The sequence below is a fragment of the Miniopterus natalensis genome, chromosome 6 (genome assembly GCF_054644295.1).
Source record: "Miniopterus natalensis isolate mMinNat1 chromosome 6, mMinNat1.hap1, whole genome shotgun sequence".
In the NCBI taxonomy this organism is placed as follows: domain Eukaryota; kingdom Metazoa; phylum Chordata; class Mammalia; order Chiroptera; family Miniopteridae; genus Miniopterus; species Miniopterus natalensis.
Window position 1 is genome coordinate 56,837,275 of NC_142086.1, and position 27,094 is coordinate 56,864,368.

Here is a 27,094-nt window from a genome sequence, read left to right on the forward strand (position 1 = left end):
CAAATTCGTAAACACAGAGAACAAATTGATGATTGCTAGGCAGGAGGGGGTTGAGGGTAGGATTAAAAAGGCGAAGGGATTAAGATGTGCAAATTACCAGTTATAAAAACAGTTATGAGGGTGTAAAGTATGGTATAGGGAATAAGTCACTAATACAGCAATAACTATGTATGGGGTCAGATGGATACTAGACTTATTGGGGTGATCACTTCAAGTTATCTAAGTGTCTAATTCTTATGTTGTACACCTGAAACTATTATACTATTGTATACCAACTATAATTGAAAAAAATAAAGAGCAGCCATGGATGATCCAGCTCCTTGTCCAAGATACCCTCCTGAATTGCTGTTAGCAAAATGGGTGGCGAGTACCTTTCAAGATTTTACTTATTAATAATGCTCTTAGACATCTTCCTTTTATTGGTGATCTTTATCCCAGTATCAAAGTGGAGTTTCTCCCTCCAAACACCACCTCTTTTTTTTTTTTAATTTTAGAGAGATGAATGGAGGGGGGTGGGGAGAGAGAGATATGAGAGAGAACATTTATCAGTTGCTTCCTGCACACTCCCTGACTGGGGATCAAATCCACAGCCTGGTGCCCTGATGGGGAATTGAACCCACCATCTTTTGGTGCACGAGATGACACTCCAACCAACAGAGCCACACTGGCCAGGGCCAAACACCACCTGTCTGATCCAACCAAGGAGTTATAGCAGCTTTTAAGGCCTACTGCCTGAGGAGGACCTTTGCCCAGGCTATTGCTGCAGCTGAGGAAGACACTGAGAAGACGCTGATTCAATTCTGGAAGGATTACAACATCTGTGACTGCATCAAGAACCTTGCTTGGGCTTGGGGTGATGTCACCAAGGAGTGTATGAATAACGTCCGAAAGAGGACACTCAAGAGGCTTGTCCATGATTTCAAAGGATCTGCTAAGGATGTGAAGGTTGCAAAAACCAACAAGGCTATGTCGAGATGGCAATCAACAACTTTAAGCTGAGTGTGGATGGGGATGCCACTGAGGAGCTCCTAGAGGTGGTTCCTGTGGAGCTGACTAATGAGTTGTTGGAACTGGAACAAGCACACATAGTTGAAGACTAGGCAAGAGAAAAGGAAACTGCAGGAGAAAAAAGGAACCCTCAGGAAATTCACTCTGAAGGGTTTAGCAGAAGCCTTTGCAGACCTCAACAAGCTCCTTAAAAAGTTTAAAAACATGGACCCCAACACCAAAAGGTTTTCACTAATGGAGAGGAACGTTCAGGGTGCATTATCTGCTTAGAGGCATGTCTGTGATGACAAAAATAAGCAAGCCAAGCAAACCACCATGCACAGATTTCTGAAAAGAGTGACATCTCTTCAAGAAAAGCCTCAGGCAGGGCCTTCGGGAGGGATTTCAGAAGGAGACGTTGTTACCTTAGGAGATGACAGCTCCGTGTGCATTATTGCCCTGCAGACCTTCCAGTGGGACAAGACGTGGACGTGGAAAGTGGCGACCAGCCTACCCTGTGTAGGCCTAGGCTAATGGGTGTGCTTGTGTCTTAATTTTTAACAAAAAGTGTAAAAATTTAAGAAAAATGGAATAGGAAGAAGCTTATGGAATAAGGATATAAAGAAAGTATTTTGGTACAGCTGTATAATGTGCTTGTGTTTTAAGCGAAGTGTTATTACAAGAAAGTCAAAAAGTTAAAATGTAAAAGTTTGGCTAGTAAAAAAGTTACAGTAAGCTAAGGCTTATTTATTATTGAAGAAAGAGAAATGCTTTTTATAAATTTAGTGTAGCCTAACTGCACAGTGTTTATAAAGTCTACAGCAGGGTACAGTAATGTTCCAGCTTTTCACTTTCGCTCACCCTCACTCACTGACTCACCCAGAGCCACTTCCTGTCCTGCAAGCTCCATTCATGGTAAGGGCCCTATACAGTTGTACTTCTTTCTTTTTATACCATAATTGAGTGTACTTTTTCTCTGTTTAGATACATAAATACTTGCCATTATGTTACAGTTGCCTGCAGTATTCAGCACAGTAACATGCTGTGTGGGTTTGTAGCCTAGGAGCAATGGTTATACAATACAGCCTAGGTATGTAGTGGGCTGTACCATCTAGGTTTGTGTAAGTGCATCCTTTGATGTTTACACAATAATGAAATCGCCTAACCACACATTTCTCAGAACGTATCCCTGTTGTCAAGGGATGCATGACTGCACAGCAAGAGAAAAGGTAAGGTGAACTTCCAGGTTTGGAGAGTGAGGGAAGATAGAGTGACAGTTCTGAGATATTCAAGAGATTAAGCTAAATGTCCCCTCCAAAATACACAATCTATAAATGGAAGAAGCCAAGGTTTCAAACCTCGGCAGCCTGGCTTCAGAAAAATGTGCTTTTAACCACTCCACTGTTGTTGGTGGTGGTCTTATTTTACAGATGAGGAAACTGAGCACTGAGGGGTTAGGTGATCTCCTTGGTTTCTCAGTGGCAGTAAGTGGCAGCACTAGGATTGGAACCGGGCTCCAAAGCCCTTGCTCTTTCCTCTCTACTTCCTCCCAAAGATAGAAAAAAAAAGTTTTCCCTTTTAGGACTTTAGTTTAAAAGGATTTTGTGGGAATATTATGGGGACTTAAGAGGAGACCAGCCAGCTTCCTTTTGGTCTTAATGAAGATATCTTCTCATGCGTATGGTTTGCTGGCCATTAATGGCCAGGAGCTGGAAGGGAGTTGATTTTCTCATTGACGCGTGTTTTTCTGAGCACCTCTCAGAATGATTCCTAGGGAAGGATACTGATAGTTCGCTGAATGCCAGTCTTGGGAGTGGAAAAATGGCAGAGCTCAGCCTTGAGGTCCTCCACCTACACTGAGACATGTGGTGCTCAACTGACACTGTGCATCTTCCTTCAGATATTTGCCAGCCAGAAACAGAGGCCTTGAGAGGATTTGAGATACCAACTATTTTTGTGCTGCTAAGGCTGCCAGGGAGATGAGGCGAGGAAGTGGGTTCCTGTGTTAGGGAAAGCAGGCCCATGTAGTCCCTTGCGCCGTGCAGGGTGTTCCCACGTATCCTGGAGTGCCCTGGGCCTGTGGAATGCGTTCTCTGAGGAAGCTGCCCAGAACCTGTGCGTCTCACCTGGTCTCTGATACCACCCTCTTTTGCAGTGTGGAGGCTGCCGGCATCGGGTTCATCGTTGTTATCGACAGACGAAGGGACAGGTGGAGCTCCGTAAAAGCATCCTTGACACGAATAGCTGTAACTATTTATTTTTGTGCTTTTTTTATAAAAGTAATCTAAATGGTCTATTCAGTTATTTCCTATCAGTCACAGGGAAAAGGTGATTATTTTATGCCAAATTTTGGGAAGGTCTTTGTTGTGTCACATCCATATCCCCGCTGCCACGTAAAGGTCACTGCAGAGAATTCCTGAGCATGTCAAAGGCTTCCTGAGTCTCTCTACTATATTCATTTCTCTGGTCACTGAAGAGGGGTAGATAGAGAATGCTGGGAAGTTAACACCCCAGGAATGACGGACAACTATTGAGTCATGGAAGTTGGTAGATAAATAGCCCAGCTCCAGTGGGACAATTCCGAGGTATGTTCCATACAGTCTCAGGGACTCCCAGCCCTTCTTGCCCACAACAGTCCCCCCTTATGGATACAATGACTCTCTAGCCGTCAATGTCTTACCCACCAACTTCCTCACTGTGCTTCCTGGGACTACCTCCTCAGTAAAATCTTTATACCCAAGTCCTTGCCTTAGGGCTTGCTTTGGGAGTCATCTACTCTAAGACAGTGTTCATTTCAGTATTCAAATTATTTTTTCACATATTAGAAAGACACTGGCTAAACCAGACAAACTGACATTTAAGTAGTTTGTTTGAAGGTGTGCTTACGTTTGGCCTTAACTTGTACAACCTTAGATAGATTTCTTTTTTATCTTATTAGCCTGATTTTTATTCCTGTTGGTTGCCTTTTAGCAAGTAGATGCATCCTTTCTCTGTAGGGACCTCAGGCCAGAGGACTCAGTCACATGGGCAGGCAGAGACACCTCGGGGCAAACCACACCAGCATTTCCACCAAAGCCTGGACCTCCTGGGGCAGTTAGGACTGGCTGAGGAGGATGGGATATGGGAATGTGTGTGTAGAGGCTGGGACAGGAAAGGGACATTTGAAACCTCACTTATGACTACTTAGAGAGGCAGTCACACTTACAGATATGCACATGTAGAGTGTCTCTCAGATCGATTGAGAGCCTCAGGCAGGTACATAGTGTCTCAGCTCATTTGTCCTGTCATGACATAGCAAAAGGCAAGGTTCTTCTGTTCAGGACCTTGCTTTTCAAACACCGGAGAAGGTAAGTTTCCCTTCCTTTGTACATGGATTGTTTATTCCCTTTGGTTCAGTTTTGGTTACAGGATTTATTTTGGGGGATAACTACAGTGATGGTTGATGCCCTGAGGATTTGGATACTTGACAGTGCCCATGACTATTCCAGAGGTCTGACCTCTAGGGAGTTCTGATTTTCCAGGGCAAATAGAAAACCCCTGAATCATCTAATACTTGAGCCTAATTTGTCCAAGCATTACATTGATCACTTTATGCATAAAAGATACTGTAGTGCAGGATCCCTGGCTACCAATCAGAATCTCTTCATGTATTTATTGAAAATGCAGATACCTGAACTACAGATCCAAGTCCTAATGAATCAGAACATTCCAGGGCAAAGACCAGATATTTTTTCTAACAAGCAACGCAGGAGGTTGCTTTTGGGAATCACTGGAAGAATAGAAAGCCATGAGCAGAGGGAGGCTTGGATTCCCAACTTTGCCAGAGTTGTTATATGAATCTGAGTTATCTCACTTCTCAGAGCCTCACCTCAAGGTGAACACAATGCTTCCTGAAAGCAACTGAGCAATAATATGCTTAGCAATAATACTAAGTCTTTAATAATTCTTCTAGGAAGCTATCCTAAGAAAATGTTCCAAAATGTGCATAAAGATGTTCATTTCAGTGTTATTTATAATAGCAAAAATATGAAAAAGCTTAAATCACTAGCAATAAGAGATAGTTAAATAAATTGTGCACCCACGAAAAAGAATATTTTAAAAGAATTTTTAGTAACAAGAATAAAAGCTCATAGCATTAATATTAAGTGAAAAAGTGGGTTGCCAAATATTTTTATAATATGAGTTTAACCATGATAGCATGTTTAAGCAGAGAAAATGGCCTATAAGTAATTAGGTTAAAATATTTAAAATGTCTATGAGATCATAAGTGGTTTTCTTTTTCTAATGTATAATTTTATTTCCCAAGTTTTCTATAAAGAGTATGGATTGTTTTCATAATCAAAAACATTTTTTGTGTGTGTTTTTTTGGTTTAGTTTGGTTTTTACGGAGGGGTTTAGATGATCTGATCTCTAAGATCTCTTTTAGCTCTGAAATCCTGTGAAATCTATTCTAATTCTTTGGCATCCATGGTGTCCACTTTAACTTTGTTGTTTGTGATCTTAGGCAAGAGGAGACCAATGGATGTGATACTTGTCCTGACAATTTTCATGATCCTTCCAGGCAGCATTTCCGGGAAACTTGCAGCTCATATTCATCCTTCGTCCGTCTCGCTTTATCCAGAGGACAATCACTGACATTGGTATTAAATACTATCGAGACGAATTTAAAATGAAAGTACCGGTGAGCATGACCTTTTATCTTGTCTTCGTTTGGTTAGGGCAAGTGGAGAAGGTGTCATTGGAGCTGGGTTTGTAAGAAGGTGGGACTCTACAGGTAGAGAGGGAGAGAAGGACATCTGGGTCGAGGGGACAGTATGTGTAAGGACTTGGAGGCAGGAAGTACACACCTTATGTGAGGTTCATGGGGAAGGCCCTTGTTGGAATACACACACATAGGATAATCTTTTGGAAGAAAAGGCAGAATAAATGAAATAGGTCTTACATGTAAGGATAAAGGGTCTGGATTTTATTCTGTAGGCAATGGGGAGCCAGTGAAGGTTTTTGAGTTGGGGAATGACTTGGGTAAGTGGTACTGGAGTCATATAAACCCGAAGGTGGTGTCCAAGACTGTAGAAGGAGATTGAAGGATAGAGAGAAATTGTAGTAGTATGAGTGAAAGAAAATAAGGATCTAAAATGTGGGGGTGACATAAATCTAGGCAACTGTAGAGTAAAAATAAAAACCAACATTGTGATATTCATAAAATAAAATAAAATTAAAATGACAAGATTAAAAATTTTACCTATAACTTTGACAGAGATGTGGGGAAAACAGAACTTTCACACTTTGCTGATAGGAATGAAGTTGATAATAACCAATATAAAGGAATAATTGGCAGTATTTATCAAAAACTAAAATGTAAACACTCTTTGACCTACCCATAAAAGTTATTCTGCAGATACTTTCATACATGTGCACAAAGCTACATATACAGTGATGTTCATTACCAAATTGTTTGTAATAGTAAGTAATTGGAAACAGCTTAGTGCCGAAGAACAGAGACTGATCAAATAAATTACGGTCGACCCAGTCACTTAAATACTTCGCAGCTATTGAAAGTGGTAAGGCATGCTGCAGCCACGGTGGAAACAGCGGGCAGTCCCTTATTAAAGTTGAACGTACGCCTAACCCACGACCCACCCAGGAGAAATGAAAACACATGCTCACGAAAAAGCACGCACAAGAAGGCCCATCAGCAGGTGAATGGACAAAGAAATTGTGACATAGAAAGATAAACACTGTAAGGTTTCACTTTTATGTGGAATCTAAAATCAAAACAAATGAATAAACAAAATGATTAATGTTGGGGAAGAAATGATGACTTACGAGAGGTTAATGAGTCTGCGATGAGAATCATAAGCTTTCTTCCCCTTTGGAGATGAGGCGTAGTCAGTGGCTTCTTGTCACTCAAAAGGGTTTGGAGTTTGAACTGAGCATTTGACCAAATGTCATACCTGTTTGTTTTCCTGGTTGTGTATAAAACACACCCCTCCATGTGACAATATGAACACAGATCCGGCTTCTCACGTGGTGCGTCTGTGTGCTAAGGAGACAGTGGACACTTTATCTTGATACTGTATCTTCGGCTACTTCTGTTTGTGGTAATGTGTTGATTCCCTACCCATGATACTTGTAATTTGAAACTAAAATCTACTTTTTAGAAAACTCTCAGACACCCAAACTATTTGGCAGAGTTAGCAGGGTGTTTTTAATGCACGACGCTCATCCTGTAGGTTGCCGTTTCACCTTACAGAGAAGAGTGCATTCCCCTCGCAGCTCAGATGTGCCCAGAATCCGAAGTCCTAGGTTACCAGGCTTGATGGGACCAAACTTCAAAATACATTTTGCTTTTTAGATGACAGTTCAAACTGTTAGTTGTTTTTTTTTACTTTGTTTTTAAAACATGGTTGTGATATTAACACTTTGCTTTGTAGCGTCCTGTCCTTTCTTATAACATCTCCCCGCTTGTTTCTAGTGAGATAATAGTTATATTTCCACAGGCTTAGTGAGGGGAAAGGAGTTCATTTTGCATGACTCTTATAAGAATCAGGTGGGCCAGGGTATAATGACAGTTAAGTCACTTAGCCTCGCTATACCTTTAGCCAAGGAGAGGGTTGCTTTGAAATAGCAAAGGGTTTCTGAGTGCCAATTGCTGGCATGTATCTATTCTACAATAGCTATACTCACAGCAGCCTCATAAAATTGTTATTCGAAGTGGCTAAGGCAGTCTTGTTGAAGTTCCTAAAGAGGCTATGGACATGCAAATTGGTTTTTTAAAATGGAGTGTATGACAGAATATAGAAAACGCTTCTTTCATAATTAAAAGATCACATATCTCCTTGAAAGAACAGCTTTAATCAATTATAGATAAGAATATAAATGTACACTGAAAAGGGAAAAGCATGGCATTGGTAATCTATAACAGCTGTCCTGAGAATGTGCATGTTGGATATGGTACAGCAGAGCTGGTGGTGCCAGGAGGAAACGAGAATGAGCTTGAAGAACAAAGTTTACTCTACTCCCAGGTCTCAGCGAGGGGTCACTTCATGTCATCCAAGCCCACGGGGGACGTACTGGGTTCTGGCCAGAAGGCAGAAGCAGGATGAAGGGAAAAGCCTGGATCAGAGTCTTTATTTGGGTTTTCCCAGGAAAGACGAGAAAGCAGAATCCCGGCGGGTGTGGAATGCACACCTCCCTCTCCCGCGAGTGATGTGGGACAGAAGCCATGGGCCTGGCAAGATAGGTTTCTGAAATTCCAGGCTGTGGGGCAAAGTTATTTCTGCCCAATATGACGTTGCATAATGGTATTAAAAAAAATTCCCAGTGTTACCATAGCTGCTAATGTTCCCAGAAGAAAAAATCATTTTTCACTTGATAATTTCTTGTTATGTGTATGTGTCCTATAATTTCTAACTGTAGAAAGACTAAAAAATCTTTTAGAAAATCCCAAAAGTGGGTTAAAATGTTTAGGAAAGAAAGGCACAGATAGATTCAGGCTTTTATGTTTTTTGGGTTTTCCCTCCCTCTTTAAAGATTTCATATTAGAAAAATTTTTTTTTAAATTCCCCAACTCTTTTTCAGAAATGAAGGAGAAAGTCCTGGGGCCTAATGAGATGAACAGAGTGCTCTGTGGTAATCAAATTCTACTAATCCCTAAGTTCCTTGAAGGCAGGGCCGTCGTGTTTGCTATTTTATCCCTTGGAGCTTGGCATTTTCTATAAGTTCAATGCATATTTGTTGAATGAATAAATTAATTTTGTTTTTACCTATAGACTTTGGGACCTAACTTATATTGTACAATAGTAGAAGAAAGCCTATATTCTTTTTAAAAAATGTGTATGTTTTTATTGATTTCAGAGAGAGGAAAGGAGGGGGAGGGAGAGAGAGAGAAACATCAATGTGAGAGAGAAACACTGATCAGCTCCCTCCCATGTGCACCCAAACCTGGGACAGAACCTGCAACCTGAGCATGTGCCCTGACTGGGAATCAAACCGGCAACCTTTTGTTGCACAGGACAACGCTCAACCCACTGAGCCACACGGGCCAGGATGAAAGCCTATATTCTTATGTTCTCTGACCAAGAATCAATTTTCAAAATAATCAACATGGAGTGAAGAAATATAAGGTGATTAGTAAAGACTTCAGGGGGCGCATTTCAGAGACAGGAAGGAGGGGTCCATGCTCCTAGTCAGGAGTAAAGGGTGTGGTATGGTGCCTGGGATAGAGAGCCAGGGCCCTACCTGGGGGCAGTTTGGACTGTGTCATCTTCCCCTTGATGTGCCGGCATTCACTCGTCACATGGGTGTGTTCATCAGCAAGATTGTTCATTTATGAAAACCCCCTTCCTGTTACCTCTGAATCTCCTCCATAAGGATAAATTGGGGGAACATCAACAGAGTGAATCTTTTTAATACATACTCCTCAGTAGGTACCTGTATTCTAATTTTATTTTGATATCCACCAGCCCACCCTTTACTGAGGTTCTCATCACAGATTTTTAGGTCCCAGTATACCACTTGATTTTGGTTGCTGAAGAGTGTAACTTAACCTGGGAACTTTTGACAGAAATTCACCTCAAGCAGGATCTGACTTCCAGGTGCTTAGAACTGAGCTCCCGGATCCACCTCACTCTTCTGTCATAGACTGTTCAACACTTTGGTATTCTCCCAAAGGGGGAAATGGAAAGGGACTTTCTCAGCTGGATATAATAGCCATTTTAGATGTAAATGTGCCAGAAGGCAAAGTTGAAGTACTATTTAAATAAGAGTAGAATCCTGCCCTGGCTGGTCGGGCTCAGTTGGTTGAGAGTCATCCCATGAACCGAAGAAGTGAAAGGTCACTGGTTTGATTCCTGGTCAGGGCACATGCCTGGGTTGTGGGCTGGAGGCCTGCAGGAGGCAGGAGGCAGCCGACTGATGGTTCTCTTTCTCTTTCTCCCACTTCCTTCCTCTCTCTCTGAAAGTCAATGAGAACATTAAAAAAATAAATAAATGAGAACGAGGTGAGCTACTAATAAATTATCTGTGAGGAATATATTAATTTTTTTCCTCTTATAGATCGTTATGTTAAATTCTGTCTCTGACCTTCAAGGCTACATTGACAAAAGCCAACTGACAGAGGACTTGGGGGGGACTTTGGAATATCGCCACAGTCAGTGGATAAATCACAGAACTGTGAGTACCAACTTGTGTGCCCTTTTCAGTGTCTCTCCTTGTTTTCCAGAAGACAGGGCAGTTTAAGGTCAACTGTTGGGAGGTCATTTATTGCCTATGACTACCTGGCACTGGGGAGGTTGGGTTTTCCAAAACCATGGGTTGGGGAGAAAGTAGGGTGAAGGGAAAAGGCCAGAGTTTCTTCTGCTGACTCCCTTCACCTCACCTCACCTCACCTCACCTCACCTCACCTCACCTCACCTCACCTCACCTCACCTCACCTCACCTCACCTCACCTCACCTCACCTCATTTTCCGGCGTGGGAGTTTTGAGGACTCAACTTAGAGTGCACCTGGGGAATTTTCAAAATACCCTGCTACAGCTTAGATAAATTAATTTACTTGAGCTGGCATGAGTCTCCATCATTAGTGGCTCACAAAACTCCCCAGATGATTCTAATGTACAGACAGACTGGAAGCCGTGAAGCACCTGACATAGGGTTTTCCTTTTTCTCATTTACTCAGATTGATGGTTATTATGCTAAACTAGAAGGGTCAGCAATATTGAGGAAAAAGTAAAACTGAAACTCATCAAATAATGTGTTTCTATATAAAGTTGTCATTTCCCTTTCCCTGCTCTTTTAGCCCCTCTACCCTTGAAAAAAAATTAGGTCTTCTAAGCAAAATCACAAGGTCTGTTCACCACCCTGATGACAACTTATGTCAGCACACCTCTTTATCTGGTCACTTTGGAAACAGGTTGCCCAACACCTGAACTACATTTAATTGGGTAGGAGAATTCACCTTGTTTTAGAGGGTAATGTTTTGTGATTTTTCTTAAAAAAAAAAAAGGAAATTTAAGAATTCAGCAAAATAGATTTCTAGCAACACAATTTCAAAGCAACAGATTCTAATCCCTCCCTCACTTCTTCCTATGCCACGTAATTTCAAAGAAGGCACATCCCTTCCCAAAACCTAGAGGAGAGCCCATGAACTGGGCAAGAACCCTTTAAACTTCTCATCAGTTTTACCATAATAATGGTGACTCTAAGAGAATCTTATATAAAAATGAAGGACTGTAAAGTTCTTTATAAACATGCAATTCTAAATAAGCCTAAATATGAGATATGGAGGGAAGCTAATGTAGAATATCATACATGAGCGTGATGAGGGTCATCTGGGGTGCAATTTCTTTAAATCATATAAAATGTGGAACCTGGGGTGTTTTTAGGCATTCTTTCTTCACTTGCTAGATTTTTAATACATTACTTTAAAATTAAAAGAATTTTACTATCCCACCAGCTTTATTGGGCTAGTCAGCTCTCCCTTTCGCTCTGATTTCTCTACCTGTCCTTTATTTTATTATGCTGCTTGTGTTTTTCAAGTTGCCTTAGATTTTTTTGAAATAACACAAACTTGCAAAAAATAGTTGTTTAAGAATTTAGAAAGGTAAAGAAAACTGAGGTCACAAAGATTGATTATTTAAAGATGTGACATGAGCAGACATGTGCACACACATACACCCTCCCCCCCCAGGCCTAGTTTTTATCCATGGTTTGTGTTTGTGCACATGTTAAACATATTATAGTGAACTTTAAAAAAACAACTAGATATATTCTTTACATGCCTTTTGCATGTTTTATGTATATATTTTATATATACACAATATATATTAGAAATGCATATTCACAATATATACATTATCTTATATCTTATGAATGTGTAGATCCTTTTTTGGTAACAGTGTGCTATCCAGATGTCGGATCTTTTAGACTCATAAAAAGTTAGAATGGAAAAGAACCTTAAAGACCATTTATTTCAATCACCTTGTTTTATAGGTAAGAAACTGATTTTCAGAGTAAAGAGGTGACTTATCCGAGGTGCTGCCGTCAGGTAATGGCAGAGCCAGGACTGAGGCCAAGATCTTTTTACCACCCTACCAGGATTAGGTCCTCTGGACCACTTCCAGGGTGACTGTTCACTAATCAGACACATGGGATCAATTTAATTTGTTGATAGGACCCTCCATAGAAACCTCAGACTTCCCTCTGTTTCCAGGATGACCTCTGCAGGCCTCACGCCTGACTTTCTGAGTTATTACTGTTGTTATTACTACACTTGTAAGATACTCAGTCTACTGTGTCCAAAACCCTTCCTCATTTGCTATTCCTTTTGGTCCTCAAAAAACTCCCTGTAAAAACAGAGCAAGCATTAGCTCTATTTTTCAAATAAGGACACTGGGACCCAAAAGCATTATAGCACACCCAAGGTGACACAGTTAGAGATTATCAGCGTCTGGACTCTAATTCAAGTTTTTAAGTCTCAAAACCAAGTCTTTTGTTTATCTAGTTTCAAATCTAGTTTTATTAAATCTCGTTTTGACTGCCAAAAGGTAACATTGTGTTTAAGAATGCCAGCCTGGAGCCAGATTACCCAGGTCCGACTCCAGTTCTGCCACTTGTCTTTTGTATGACTTTGGGGAAATCACTTAACCTCATTGTGCCTCAGTTTCCTCACATATAGACTGAGGGGTGATGATAAGAATACTACCTAGTTGAGATGCATTATAAGAGATAGTGCACATAAAACAAAATACTGACTAATCTCATATTTCTTATAATTCCCTAATAAATTGGAATTTTTATGTTACTTATCATAGACTATTCATGAGTGCAGTTAAAAGAGTATCTTATGTGGATATTAGATTATGTGAAAGTAGTAACAGTTTGATGTACTTGAAAGAAAGATTTTTATAAAAGTTAGTGTTTAATTTTTCAGGCCTAAAGTACTGTAACGTTCCAGATTGTTGCTGTATAAAAACAAACTCAGAGATACAGAGAACAAACTGACGGTTGCCAGATTTGAGGTGTGTGTGGAAAAGATGAAAGGTGTTAAGTACAAATTGGCATTATAAAAGGATATAAAAGTCATGAGGATATAAAATACAGCATAGGGTATAGAGTCAATAAAATTATAATAACTGTGTATGGCGTCAGGTGGGTACTAGACTTACCATGGTGATCACTTTGTAAGTTGTATAAATGTTATACACCTGAAACTAATATAATATTGTGTCAACTGTAATTGAAAAATAAAAATATTTTTTAAAGACTGTTGCTTTATCAGCGCTTGTGCTAATAGGGGAGATTCCACCCCCAGCAGTGCTTCAAGTAGGGAAATGGTTGACATGGAGAAGGCTTTGGGTTTAGACAGCAGGGGGAGGTATGCTCTGCTCCAGAAGCCTGCTCATGCCAGCCTCAGCCCTGGCCTCTGGTGTAAAGAACGGCCGCCTCAGATCTGGCACATTCTGTATGATGTGTGTTTGGGTTTTCAGAACTGTTCTCTGCTGATATAGAAACAGAAATAACTTTTTCCCAAATGAAAATTAGGTTGGGCCCCTTTGCTCCTACTATTCATTCATTCAGTAGTCGTTTAGGCCACCTGTGTGACAGGCACAATACCATGCCCTGGGGGAAGAGATGAATGTGACATTGTGCTCCCCCTTTATGGGCAAAATTGTCTCAGGAGCAGAGGAAAGTGGGCAAGGCAGGTCCAGTCTGGCTGAGTGGAACGATTTGGGGGACTCCGAAAAGCCACTCACCTTCAACTAGCTCCCCTCATATGGTCAGTGTCAGTCTTTCTAGGTTAGGCCATGTTTCCTAAAGCATTCTGCTAAAATGCAGATGTCTCACCTTGGATATTAGCTGCGAAGTCACTAACCCATTAGCAGGTATTCATTTAGTGGCAGAGTAGGGTCCATAAATGGAAGGGACACAGGACAAGGAAAATTTTTGTAAAGGAGAAGAGAGAGGAAGAGGCCCCCAATCTCTGCCCACATGCAACAGAAATGACTGTGTTAAAGGTCACTAGTGACCTAATCACTGCATTCATTTCCCCCCAATGTCCTACCCTCTCAGTGGCATTTGGCAGGTTTCTCAGAGGTAGCCTGGCCGTGTGTGCAGGGGATGGAGAGGACAGAGGGCCGTGCAGGGCGGAAGAGAAGGAAGGGTTATCAGAGGGAGGGGGAGTGGCCCTGCCCTTTTCAGCATCTTACCCAGTATAAATCCTCAGTCAGATTTATACCTTCCATCTGGGTTATTGAGATGACAGACAAAGGTATAGCACTGAGTATAATACAGGGTCCTTTGTAGGTACTCAGGAAATGGTAGCTAATTCTACTGCCCTTCCATTGATAAAGTATGTTGGCGAATGTTAAGCCCTCCACATTGTTATGATTGTCTGACCTTCCAGGCCATCGAAAACTTTGCCTTGACATTGAAGACCACTGCCCAGATGCTTCAGATGTTTGGGACCCACCTGGCCACGACCAGGCTGCCCAGAAGCGTGCCATCCACTGAAGAGCTTCTCATGTCCCACACAAAACAGCGGGACAAGCTGCAGGTGAGTGGTCAGTGGCTTTTCACAGTCCAGCCTTTGTGCCTGCAGGTGGTCAGCCTCCTGGAGAGAGGAAGTAAGGGAAGTCCTCTTCTTCCCTCTTCCCCAGTGACTTGGAAGCCAGTGAACATCTTCAGCCTTCTGGGTAGGCAGTTATGTGAAGAGAACAGTATCGTTGAGACTAGGTGGTGCATGTCAAAGGACTGCAATTAATACCTGTGAGAAGCACCCCAGCAAAGGGAAACTCACTCCAGCTTGATGCTGGTGAGATGAGGTGTGTGAGCATCCCTTCAAGGGCAGCACTCCTATGATCTGCTCAGGACAGAGCAAGATACAAGGCGCTGAAATTGCAGCGAGAACAGGGAGTTGGCTTTTGAAGCAAAAGCTTTTTAGTGGCTGTTGTGAAATTTGGGGGCAGACTGCTAAGCTGACATATTGCTTCACTTTCTCAGGGATGTGTCTTTTATTTGGGGATTAATTTGAGAAAGAGTACTAGAGAAAATGCTCTGAACTGGGTTTAAGGAGAGGCACCTATTAAATGATTCATGAAAGCACGTCAGAAGAGTTTTTATGAGCTGCTGACAAGGGAGTTTGGCAGGTTCGTTCATGCAATCAAGGGAAGTCTTCCTGGGGCTGACTGGATGGATGTCAGCCCTGTTCTGCCTCCGGAAACACAGACTGAATACTGAATCCATTATTTCACAGGAGCCTGGAACTCAGGAGAGCAGCAAGTGGAGGGTTAGAAGGTTGAGACGTCTTAGCATTGCATGTGCTCCTGCTGCATGGAGCTTGGGAAGAGCTAACTCTTATCTGTGACCCTAAATCTGCAAAAATGCTTTCCTAACTGGTGGATTTGTTCATTTACTCAACATTTATTGACCACTCATCACTATGTGCCAGGAACGCAAAGAAAGACCGCAGACTCAAGGACCACGTAGTTCAGTTAGAGGAGTCTCACAGTCTAGTGATTGAGGCTAATTAATTCTTTCGTGTGTCCGGGAGCACTGCTTAATTCTCTTTTTAAGGAGCTTGATACAGAAAAGGAGTTCAAAGTATATTCCCGAGATGACTCTGGGTAATAAAAAGGTCTGCATTGGAACTGTGAAAGCATCCTGGAAATTTTCCCTAAAAATACCTCTTAAAAATTTGACCTTTTTCTTTGCCCAAGTTCACCTCCCGTGATTCTTGGAAGAGATGGTATGTGGTGCAGAAGGCCAGGCCTGGGGTGCCTCTGCGAAGTCTGCCAGCAAAGGGTTGGTGGTTCAGGCCCACAGGCCACAGACCACAGGAGCCTGCAGAGCAGTAAGTTAGTACACTGAGAATGCGGAGCAAGGCAGGAAGGTGCCGGGCACAGAGCTCCAGGCCTGGGCTCATGAGCAGGTGTGCTTCAAACTACACTATCAGCAAGGTGAAAAGACAACCCACAGAATGGGAGAAAATACTTGCAAATCGTATATCTGATGAGGTTCTAGTATCTAGAATATATAAACAACTCTTGCAACTCAATTATAAAAAGACAAGTAACTCAATTACAAAATAGGCAAAGGATTTGGATAGACCTATCGCCAAAGGAAATATATAAATGGCTATTAAGTACATAAAGACATGTGTGACATCATTAGTCATTAGGGAAATGCAAATCAAAACCACAATGATATATCCACTAGGGTGGCTATAATAAAAACAATGGATAATGACAGCTGCTGGTGAGGATTTCAAGAATTGGAACCCTCATGCATTGCTGGTAAGTCCTCAAAAAGTTATAGAGCTACCATATGACCCAGCAATTCTACTCCTACGTATATACACAAAAGAATTACAAACATATGCTGCACACAAAAACATACATGAATCTTCATAGCAGCATTATTCATAACACCAAAAAAGTGGAAACGACCCACATGTCCATCAACTTATGAATGGATAAACAAAATGTGGTGTATTCATATAATGGAATTTTATTCAGCCATAGCAAGGAATGAAGCACTGATACATGCTACATGTATGAACCTTGAAATACTTATGTGTAGTGAAAGAAGTAGACACAAAAGCCACATATTGTATGACTCAATTGAGATGGAATGTTGAGAATACACAAGTCCCTAGAGAGAGCAGGTAGACTGGGAGTTGCCAGGGCCTGGGGAGAAGGGGAAATGAAGAGATTGCTAATAGGTATGGGGTTTATTTTGGGGGGTGATGAAAATGTTTTGGGGGAAAAACAGAATTATATACTTTAAAGGGTGAATTTTAAGGAATATGAATCATATCTCAAGTTAAAAAAAGAAAATATCCTTGGGCCCCAAGACGACAATAAAATAACTACAAACCCAATGCAGGTATGTACTTTTCTGACCCTGCTTATGACCCTACAGACTTCCTTTCTTAAAACAGCTCTTCCATTGTCTTAACCTGAGCTGGTTTTGAAGCAGTCTCCCTCCTGAGCCCCAAAGAAGGTGATTTTCACCTCTTTGCTGGTCTTGGTTAGGCCAGAAACTCAGGGCATTGGCCTTGCACGCTTAGGTGCTTTAGTCAACTAAGTCACTGTCTTATGCCTTCATTTAAAGAGGGCAAGACTCTCATTTTTGTTGTTGTTGTTGTTAAAATAAGAAGTTTAACAGAGCCATAGGCCTTTTCTCATCATGCAAGGGTAGAGGGGAAAGTGCCAGTGCCCCTTCAATCATGTGATGGAGCAATCTTTACAAATATGAATAACTGCTTAGCATTCAGTATTTGTCCCATTCAGTATTCATTCCACTTTGTATTCAGAGATGACAGTTCCATCAATATTACCAAGGTAACAAATAATCAAGAAAATCAAAATTACATAGGCCCTAGAAGTAATCTGATAGTCTTAGGAGTTTTTAAGACTCCTTTATTCAGGCACTTCTGCAAAAATGGTGCTGAGGACGCTGCGAAGCATTGGGCCAGGGCCTGAGGCCTGCATGCTGCCTACGCACCCACCTTGCACTGCCCAACAGCCCTGGGGCCTGCTCGTGGGCACTGCGCACCAGCCCCAATCTGCTCTTGGTGCATAAATTCACAGAGATACATGAATGGGTAACAACAGAAAGTTGTATTGGAACAGTGGGAACCAGCAATTTTGCACAGGAAGCTCTGGGAGATTTTGTTTAGTATAGTCTGCCTGAAATCGGGACAAAATTGAACAAAAAGATGAGTTTGATGCTTTGGAAAGTGTGAAAGCTGCTAGTGAACTCGATTCTCCTCGTATCAGGAGAAGTAACTGAAATTAATGAGGCTCTTGCAGAAAATCCAGGTCTTGTCAACAAATCTTGTTATGAAGATGGTTGACTTATCAAGATGACACTGAGAAATGCTGCAGAACTAGATGGACTAGTGAGAGAAGAAGCATATGAGAGATGCATGAAACCCACTGAGGAGTGGAAATGGAACCCCCTAAATGAAGTAGCATGAAACAACTTAAAAAAAGACCCATTTGTTCAAACTCTATTTGCGGAGAACATAGTTAGAAATGAATAGGCACAGAGGCCTCAGTTTTGCACAGGTAGACAAAATTGATGTTCTTATGGATATTTTCAGTGTTAATACCTTTGCAAGTCTGTGTTTTGAACTAGTTTTGTACCCACAGAAGATCTCAGCATCTGCTGAGGAAAGAGGACATCTCGTGTGTTTCAGGGACTTTTTTTTCCTGAATGATGAAGACTTGCACTTTTAAAGGCCAGATTCTGGAACTTATTAGCACTATAAACAACACATAACAGTAGAGACAACTTTTAGTGGCAGAAATGGGGTAAGTAATAGAGTGAAATAAGGATGATAAAGCATTAATCATTCATATTCTCTAGGCTCTGATTCATTCTTTTACTTCCCTCCCCACCTCCACTCCCAGCCTATGACCCGGCCAAGCACAATGCCTGGCATGTAATAATAGATCTTTATAAATATTTTTTAAATGAATGTCACAATTCATGTTTATCCTTGTCATAGGAAAGAATTCCCCCAGAAATTTTAAATTATTTTGAGCCTGAAAAAGTCCCCTTACCCTGTTAAGGGTTCTTCTTCTGAACCAATTGCTTGTTCCTCTAGTGATGGAACCATAATGATCAGTATACACTGGGACAGCTGTATCCATTGTTAAAAGAGTTAAATATTTACATCCCTTGAGTGCCCCGCTCCACCTCCCTGGCCCATTTCCTAGGACCCACAAGACCTTCTCATGATTCTGGCCACTGAAGGATTAACACGTGGACTGCAGTTGGCCTCGGGACAGTTTCTCATTGTATCTGACAGCTCTGCTGATTGGTCAGTGCCTGCTCTGTACAGGTATTAATATTTTGAATTCTCACTACTGCAGACAAGGGAAAATTCCATTTTGGAGCTGAGCAACTTGCCTTTATGCTTTTCAAGTACTGTAGTGCCTCACACTTGCCCTCTGTTTTCATGGCAAACGTTGGTAACCCTGCTGAAGACATGATCTAGTGCCAAAGCAGTAACCGGGCCACAAGTTTTCCTTCTGTTTTTTAACCACACGAAGGGGATACACAGTGTGTGACATCACGCACTGAGGTTCCCCTTCCCTCTCTCACACGCTGCCTCACAGTCTGTAGCCCTTTGGGTGCATCTCTCTTCCAAGCTCTGCTCGCAATACGCCTCTTCTTCTTCGGCCTCTCCACCTTTCCTCCCAAGTCTGCATTGTGCACACACACTATCTACATATATTTTTTCTAATAATGGCTAAGGCCAGAATCCTGATGGACTGCTGGAAGCTCAGGGGCAGTTAAGAGACTAAGAAAAGCCAGGACCCTTTTTAGTGGGTAAGAAGAGGAGGGAAAAGCTATGAGCACAAACTAATGAGTGATTCCTCGCCCAGGCATATCTTATTTGTCTATTCACCTGTAACTTGGTTTCTTTTAGACTATTATTAATTCATCAAACAGTTAATGAACATTGATGAGATAAGAAGAAATGAGGGCTGATACGTAGAATGAAAAGGAAGGGATATGTCCGGTTCTCAGGCTGTAATACCAGCGAAGTGGCTGACTTGGGGCATTACGTGGAGTGGGCACAACGCAGGGGGTATCCAGAGAATCTTGAGGGGCTAGATTAGAGAAGTCATACCTGTCGTGAGGCTGGGCATGGACAATGGAAGCCTTCAAGTGGGTGAATACTGGAGTGGGGTGGGGGACAGGGAACAGACATGCGGTTGAGAGTGCCGGACTTCTTTGTGACCAGAGTGGAGGACATAAAACTCCTCCCGCAGGGAGTGAGCTGGAGGCTGTGGGAAGGCTGGAGGTGGCTGGGCCTGGAGGAACAGATTCAGTGCTCATGTGCATAGATCTGATTGCTTTGTAATTATGGGACTTTTCTAACTCTCAGGACATGCCAAACCAGAATCCTGTGTGACCCAGGAACCAAATTCAGAACTCCTGGGAGCAAAATTCTAGGCCTCACCCTTTTGCCTTGCACTATGGTGAATGCTCAGGGCACTGAGAGATGCCTGTTCTGTGTGAGCAGAAGGCGCGAGCTGTTGGACTTGGAAGGAGATAGCCTGACATCTCCCCCAACTGCAAAGCCCTAAGTCTCCATGTAAAAAGAGCAGAATAGAGTTGCCTTGGAAGGATGAATCTTTCCATGTCAGACTGAAATTGTTGCCCACCTCTGCCAAACTTTCTGGAAGTAGGTGGAAGGAGAGACAGATGATAATTGAGACTAGATGAAGTAGTTTTTTTTCTGGCCATCTAGCAATTGTTGCATTATTATTGTTTGGCAGTTTCCAACATTTAACATTCAATATTTGTCATTTTCTTGTTTCTGGTCACTATCATGGATTAGAACCAGTTTTTATTAACTAATTTTGCTTTTAATTTACAACAGCTTGAGATACACACAAAATTTAACAGTTGTTGCTTTCAGAGAGGGAAAGTGGATGGGCTTTGGGCCAAAGACTTGCTTTTTCCAATATATATCCTTTTGTATATTTTAAACTTTATGTTATGTGTATGCATTACCCATTAAGAATAAGTTAATTAACTTTATAAATCGGCCGCTTGAATTTTTTAGCATTTAATTCCCTAAGTGAAAGATATACCGATCTACCATTCTCCTTACCCCAAATCTACCAAGAATTTTTTCATTAATTTCTTATGAGAGAGACAGTGTTTTTCTTTCTCTAGGATGAGCTAAAATTACTTGGAAAGCAAGGGGCCACATTACTGTCATGTATTCAAGAACCGGCAACCAAAAATCCCACCTACAAACTCAATCTCAATCAACTTGAGAATGTAGCCACCATGGAAAGGTGAGTGAAGGTGGAATATATAAATATTTTTAGGAGAGAATATAGAACTGGATGATCTGAAACAACCAAGGACAGATTAGAACAGCTACTGTTGGGTCTTGGTAGGGTGAAGAAAGAATAATATTTGAGACAACAAAGGAAAAAAGACAGCACCCATCTGGCATCCAGCTACAGAGATGTTTTTACGAGAATGCCATTCCCTCCTCTTAGGCCATCCCAGGATTTCAAGGGAGGTGGTAGTATTGGTTGAGTTTCATTTCCAAATAACAGTTTGTCTGGGTGCTGTGCATTGTCTGAGAAAAGGCTCCAAGGTAAGGTTACCAGGGGCATGTTTTAAAGCACAGCCACGGCTGCTGAAGCGAAGTTTCTGCCCAGTACTGACTGAGAAATGAAAACGAAAGATATGGGATGCAGCGAAACCACGAGAAAGTCATAAGTGACACAGACTTTCATAGTAAGGACATACCACAATTTAAAACACTGACCAAAAACACAAATGTTAGCTACGTAAGCCTATGCACACTCCTGTGGAAATGAATGTTAACCAGTGTCATTTTCTCACTTTCTTGACAGGTTACTAGTTCAGTTGGATGAAACAGAAAAAGCCTTTAATCAGTTTTGGTCGCAGCATCACCTGAAGCTTAACCAGTGCATACAGCTGCAGCACTTTGAGTGCAATTTTTGTGAGGTGTTGTTTTCTTGTTTAATAGCATTTCCTTTTGTGGTTCAGTGCTCTCCAGATCTCTCTTCCTCCTTGAACTCTGGGTGTTGGGATTTCTCTCCTCCCCCTACTCCAGCCCCCTCCTTCCTCTCAGACATCCTGTCCTCACTTTTTCAGTGGGGTAGTAATGTTCTAGGATCCAGTTTCCCTGTTGGCACACGTGGTATTTCAGTGATGGTTTATCTTCCTTTCTGATTGATAATCTGTTGATTGTAGCTTTAATATTCCATCGACATGTGTCTCAGCAACCCCACCCCCACCCCTGCTTAATCTGAAAGCGAATGAGCTGTAATATATATGCATTGGTCCTGAATCCTTTTTGCGTTTTTGAGTTTTCTTAGAGTATAGCAGACCTCTACCTCGAAATGGGTGCTCATTGGCTTATTTCTGGACTGTTCTAATGTGTCTTGTAGGTTAAGCTTGCCCTGGACAACTTGTTGGCAGAGCAAGCAGAGTTTACAGACATCGGAGACAGTGTGATGCATGTGGAGCAACTTCTTAAAGAACACAAAAAACTGGAAGGAAAAGGCCAGGTTTGTTTCTTGCCGTTTTTGTGGACTGGGAAGGTAGTCACTGTGAATGGTGGCAGATTGTGCCCACTCGTGGTTGGAAGGTTGCCAAAGGACACAGAATGTCCAAAGTCTGTCCTGCCCATCACCCCCCACTCCCACCCCAGGTCCCCAAGGAGATGTGCACATGCATGCCTTGATGAGCAGTGCTTGCCATGGAGAGTTCTGTTAAGGCTGCAGAGCACCCCAGGGAGCCTGGAGGCTCAGGTCCTGGGAGAGCTCTGGGCAGCCCTGCCCCGTCTCAGGGTGTCCCCACCAGTGGAGGAGCAGCCGGAGTGCGGGTGACAATGAGCACATTACCCACTGGGCAGGGTGTGGAGGTGTGGTGGTGGGGAGGGGAAACTTTAGAAGGGGAAACCAGAAAAAAACAACTAGCAAGCAAGACAGTGAAAAGGGGAAATGGACCCACATAAGTTCTGTTGCTAACAGAGTTGGCAACGTTTGCTCCTTTCTCATGCCCCAAGAGTTGTAAATATCAAACTTGTAAAAGAAGGCATATTTCACAATTCTCTTAACCGAATTAAATAGTTTTCCAGATCTGCACACAGGTCAGCATTTAGGAGTGATTCTATTTTAAGTCCTTATACATTTGGCTTAATATGACTTAAGAAAACCCGGTCATCTCTTTCCAGGGAAGTTCCTTTCTGCTTTTCTTTAATTAGCTTCTCTGTATTTTTGTCTCTTGGGGAGCAAGTATTCTATGGTTAGCACTTCCTCTCTGAACTAATCTAGAGGCATGTTTCCTGGGAGGTTATTTTGTAGTACCAGATATTTGCTTTTCAAAGTGTGATCCTCTGGCCAGCAGCATGGATTTCACATGAGTGAGCCCTTGTTAGAAATAGGAAATATCTAGCCCCATCTCAGAATCAGAATCTACATTTTAATAAGATCCCCAGGTGATGGACATGCACATTATAGTTAGAGACATACTCTCCTAAAGAATAGGAACAATGGAAACTAAGGCCACTCTGGCTCTAAGAGCTCTCAGTTGTGGACTCTGAGCTGGAGGACTTTCTGCACCTGTGTGAAAACCCAGGTCCACCTGTACACCGACTTTCACTCAGGAATCCCATCCTTCCCTGGTGAGCACCTCTTCTGTTATTAATGGTCACTGACAGCTAAACACTTTGGTGCTGAAGGCAGTCATCAGAAACATGTATCAAACAATGAAAGGATACAATTTCATGTATCTCATATGTTTTAGTTTCTCCAATATAGTCCCAATTTTATGTAATTTTAGTGTTGTTTTTTTCAAAAGAGCTCCTTATAAAATATAGATACTATGTATTTTCACTTATGCACATTTACATATTAGAAAAATATGCCTCATCAAGCCTAGTACCTTTATTTTTGGTTTGAAAAATGTGTTTATAGCTACCATGAAGGTAGCTATTGACCTACCAGGAAGGCGTTCATTCATCAGCAGGTATTCCTTGCTCCAGGTTGTGTGATTATGATGGTGAACTAGACAGTCAAGACCCTGCTTTCATGGAGCTCACATTCTACTGGAGAGAGTCTAGAAATGGACAAAGTAATCAAATAAATACTAATACCTGATAGTGATAAGTGGCATGAAGAAGATGACAGGCTAGCAAAGAAAGTGACTGGGGTAGTCAGGGAAGGCCTCTCTAAGAAGGTGACCTTTGAACTGAGAGCTGGATAGCCATACAAAGATTTGGATAGTAGCATTCAAGGAAGAGAGCTGCCTTGTCCAGTGCCAGGTCTTGAGGCAGGAATGAGGTTAGTGAGCTCAAGGAATGCGGCTGGAGCGGCTGGAGCAGAGTAAGCCCGCTTGGAGCAAGGCTGCAGGGATTGGATTTCATTCTCAGTGGTACGGGAAGCCATTGCATTGTGTTTTAAATAGTGGGGAGGGATCGGCATGACTGCATCCACATTCTCTCTTCTGTCCACCTCCTTGGACCTGGGATCCTTGGTACATAGTTTAAAGACGGCTGACTAGGGCTAGGGGCACAGCCTGTGGTTGTGGGACATAGGAATACTCTGTGAACCCATGACCCATCTTTCATTGACAGAGTTCCTGAGCCAGCTGGACTAACCCACTGCTGATGAGCCCAGGCAGGTTGCTTTTACCCATCTTGTGTCTTGCTTACCCTTTTTTAACTTGTTTTCTAAAGGATGCAGTAGGTTGATTCCTCTGTCTTTAGGTGAACTGAATAAAGCTATCTTCTCATAGTCAGGTGCTCAGTTTTCTAAGAGGCGTTGCTTCTTCAGATGATAAGGGCTTGGCTAATCTTTCCATTTATTCTGCAAAGTGTTAAAGGAACAAGGTGATATCCGGCTAGAATCTGTTGAAACTTGCTTAGGGTTTGTCCTTCACTCAGTGCTCAGGAGTCAACTTACCTCCTGGCATGGCCACATACTGATTTCTGGTTTGTTAGTAACTTCCTAATTCTGGGTAGTGATATCATCCTCAAGGGTAACTCGGTGCCAGCTCACTGCCACATCCCGGTTGTATGCTAATTGAGCCTGCTCTTATATCTTGTTCCTGCTTGAGGGTTTAGCAGTACTTTGAGTGTTCATATTTTATTTTGAGAAACAGTGATTTCAGCCACGTCTCCTACTTCTTTTTATTTATTTATATATATATATCTTTATTAATTTCAGAGAGAGGAAAGGAGAGGGAGAGAGAGAGACAGAAACATCAATGATGAGAGAGTCATCTTTCAAGCCCACAACTGGGCATGTGCCCTGACCAGGAACCGAACCCCGATCGCCTGGATCCCAGGTCGACGCTCAACCGCTGAGCCACGCCCGGCCGGGCAAGCTACTCTCCTACTTCTAAAAGCAGAACTTGCTGCCAAGTTTTTGGCTGGGAGGCATGCTGGGGCCTTGGGTGATGAACTAGCCAGAAACAGACCAGGACAGGGCAGGGAGAACCAACCCAATTTCAGGCTTGACCTCTCCCCACAAGGCCAGGGGCCAGCAGTTACACTACTATGTGCAAGAAGGTATGGAACCCAGATTATTAACCTCCCAGGGACATATTCTACTAGAGGGGCATGACTCTGTGTGTGTGTGTGTGTGTGTGTGTGTGTGTAAATTTTCAAACACATGCAAGAGTAGATTGACTAGTAAATGAATTCCCATGTATCTACTGCTCAATTTCAATAGCCATTAACTTTCTACCCTTCTTGTTTCACCTTGCCCACTTCCCCAGACATACATTCCATCATATGCCATCGTCTCTGGGTCCATTTGGGTTCCCTGATACAGCAGCATCACTGTTTTTCACCACTTTCTTCCAGCATAGACAGTCTCATCTTTCACCCTTCATAGCAGTAGAGTCCTTGGGAGAAATATAAGCTGTTATTATAGTAAAGATTTTTGAATTACATATTGCAATTTGACTACCCAGCCTTCTGAAAGGCTTGTGATCAGGCACCAGATTTCAGCCATTTCTTTCTATTTCTTTTTTACTTAGGTTTTATTGCCTATTTAACATGAACAGAAGCTGTCTAGTCTAAAACATAAGCTATGGTTTGGAGGTTTTACAGTAAAGTTCTTTGTAAGTTCTCTGAAGGATTTGATAGTTGTGGTTACACAGCCATTATTCAGAGCACGTGTGGGAGGCCAAGTGGGCTGGAAGGTGGTAACACAGGCTGTGGAGTCAGACAGGACCAGACTCAAAAAGCTCAGATCTGACAACTACCCGCTGTACAACCCTAGGGCCCTAGTAAAGTTTCTTAGCCTTTCTGAACATATCCCCTCGCCTGAAAAATGGATAATAATAATTCCCACCTCACAGAGGCCTTGTGAAGACAAAATGCCTTAGTGGTATAATAAGGACTTAGTAAGTACCTGGAACATAGTAGGTGGTCAGAACTCAGAAGCTATTATTATCCATTCATTTCAGTAGAGTGATTGTCCAGCCATCCAGCTGTAGCTCCTAATTTATATTTATGGATCTTTTCCCAAGATCCATTTTCACCCACTACTCACAGCTTACCTCCCAAATCTCAAATGTTGTAAGAGCAGTTTGGAAGGGTGAGATGCCACATGCAAGTGAAGGGTAAGCTGTGATCACCTTAGGGCTCTTGTGAAATATCCTGTGATGATGTAGTCCCCTGTTCCCAGAAAGCTGGTGCTATTCTTAATAAATTAGGCAGCTAAACTTAAAAAAAAAAAGTCAACAGATATTTTGTTGCCAAGCTTTCATGCTTCTATATTGACTAAAGTCAGACAGGTTTCATCAACCAAATGAGGCCTCTAAGCTTAGGCAGCACAAGTGTGGCATCTGTCTGGGCGTGGTGGTCGGAGCCGGGTTCTGGAGCCAGGCTGCCTGAGTGTGAAGCCTGGACCTTCTCCTTCCTACCTGGGTCACCTTGGGCCATTGTGCCTTCACTCCTTTTGTAAAGCAGCACCTGTGGTGAAGGGCTTGTTGTGAAGAGTAAAAGAAACAGTGTAAGCGTTCAGAACAGTGCCTGGCAGGTAGTCAGGTCTCACTGAATGTTAGCCGTTGCCATTGACATCATAGAGGTAGTGGAGTCAGTTCTGTGCTGCAGAATGTCGCCCAGGTTCAACGTGCAGTGGCTGAGCAGTCCCAGGAAGAGTGTCTCATTCATTCTGCAAATATTTACTGATATCCTGCCATGCCAAGCACTGTTCTAAGTTCTGAGGGCACAGCAGTGAGCCACACAATTCAAAATTACAGCTTGAGGAATTCGCATCCTAACCTCCCTTCAGGGACGGTAACCAGTGCATCTGGGCCTTTGTTGTTCAGAACAAGCACACTGGGCATTAATCCCTGAGTTCTCTTAAATAGCCACTGCTTGATTTGTATATCATTACTCCTTTGTGTTTTGCACAACGATTATTTATTTTTAAGTACCTAATTTGTGCCGTGTACTGTTTTAAGTTGAAGAAGAGCTGGCTTGTGCCTACCGGGGTCTGTGCATAGTGAGGACAATAGGTATGTGATCACAGTATAGTGAAGTGTGTGCTCGGGTCAAGAAAGGCACAGGGTACTATGGGA

At 42.3% G+C, this 27,094-nt stretch overlaps 1 protein-coding gene across 1 annotated transcript in view; it reads left to right on the forward strand.

The window, feature by feature from the left end:
• MCF2L2 (MCF.2 cell line derived transforming sequence-like 2) overlaps positions 1-27,094 on the forward strand; it is a 149,299-nt gene that overhangs the window by 36,770 nt on the left and 85,435 nt on the right. The window contains exons 4-10 of the mRNA XM_016218026.2: positions 3,143-3,233; positions 5,549-5,668; positions 10,045-10,161; positions 14,391-14,540; positions 20,687-20,811; positions 21,385-21,499; positions 21,946-22,065. Of these exons, the coding sequence (XP_016073512.2) occupies positions 3,143-3,233; positions 5,549-5,668; positions 10,045-10,161; positions 14,391-14,540; positions 20,687-20,811; positions 21,385-21,499; positions 21,946-22,065 (838 nt within the window). The remainder of the gene's footprint in view (positions 1-3,142; positions 3,234-5,548; positions 5,669-10,044; positions 10,162-14,390; positions 14,541-20,686; positions 20,812-21,384; positions 21,500-21,945; positions 22,066-27,094) is intronic.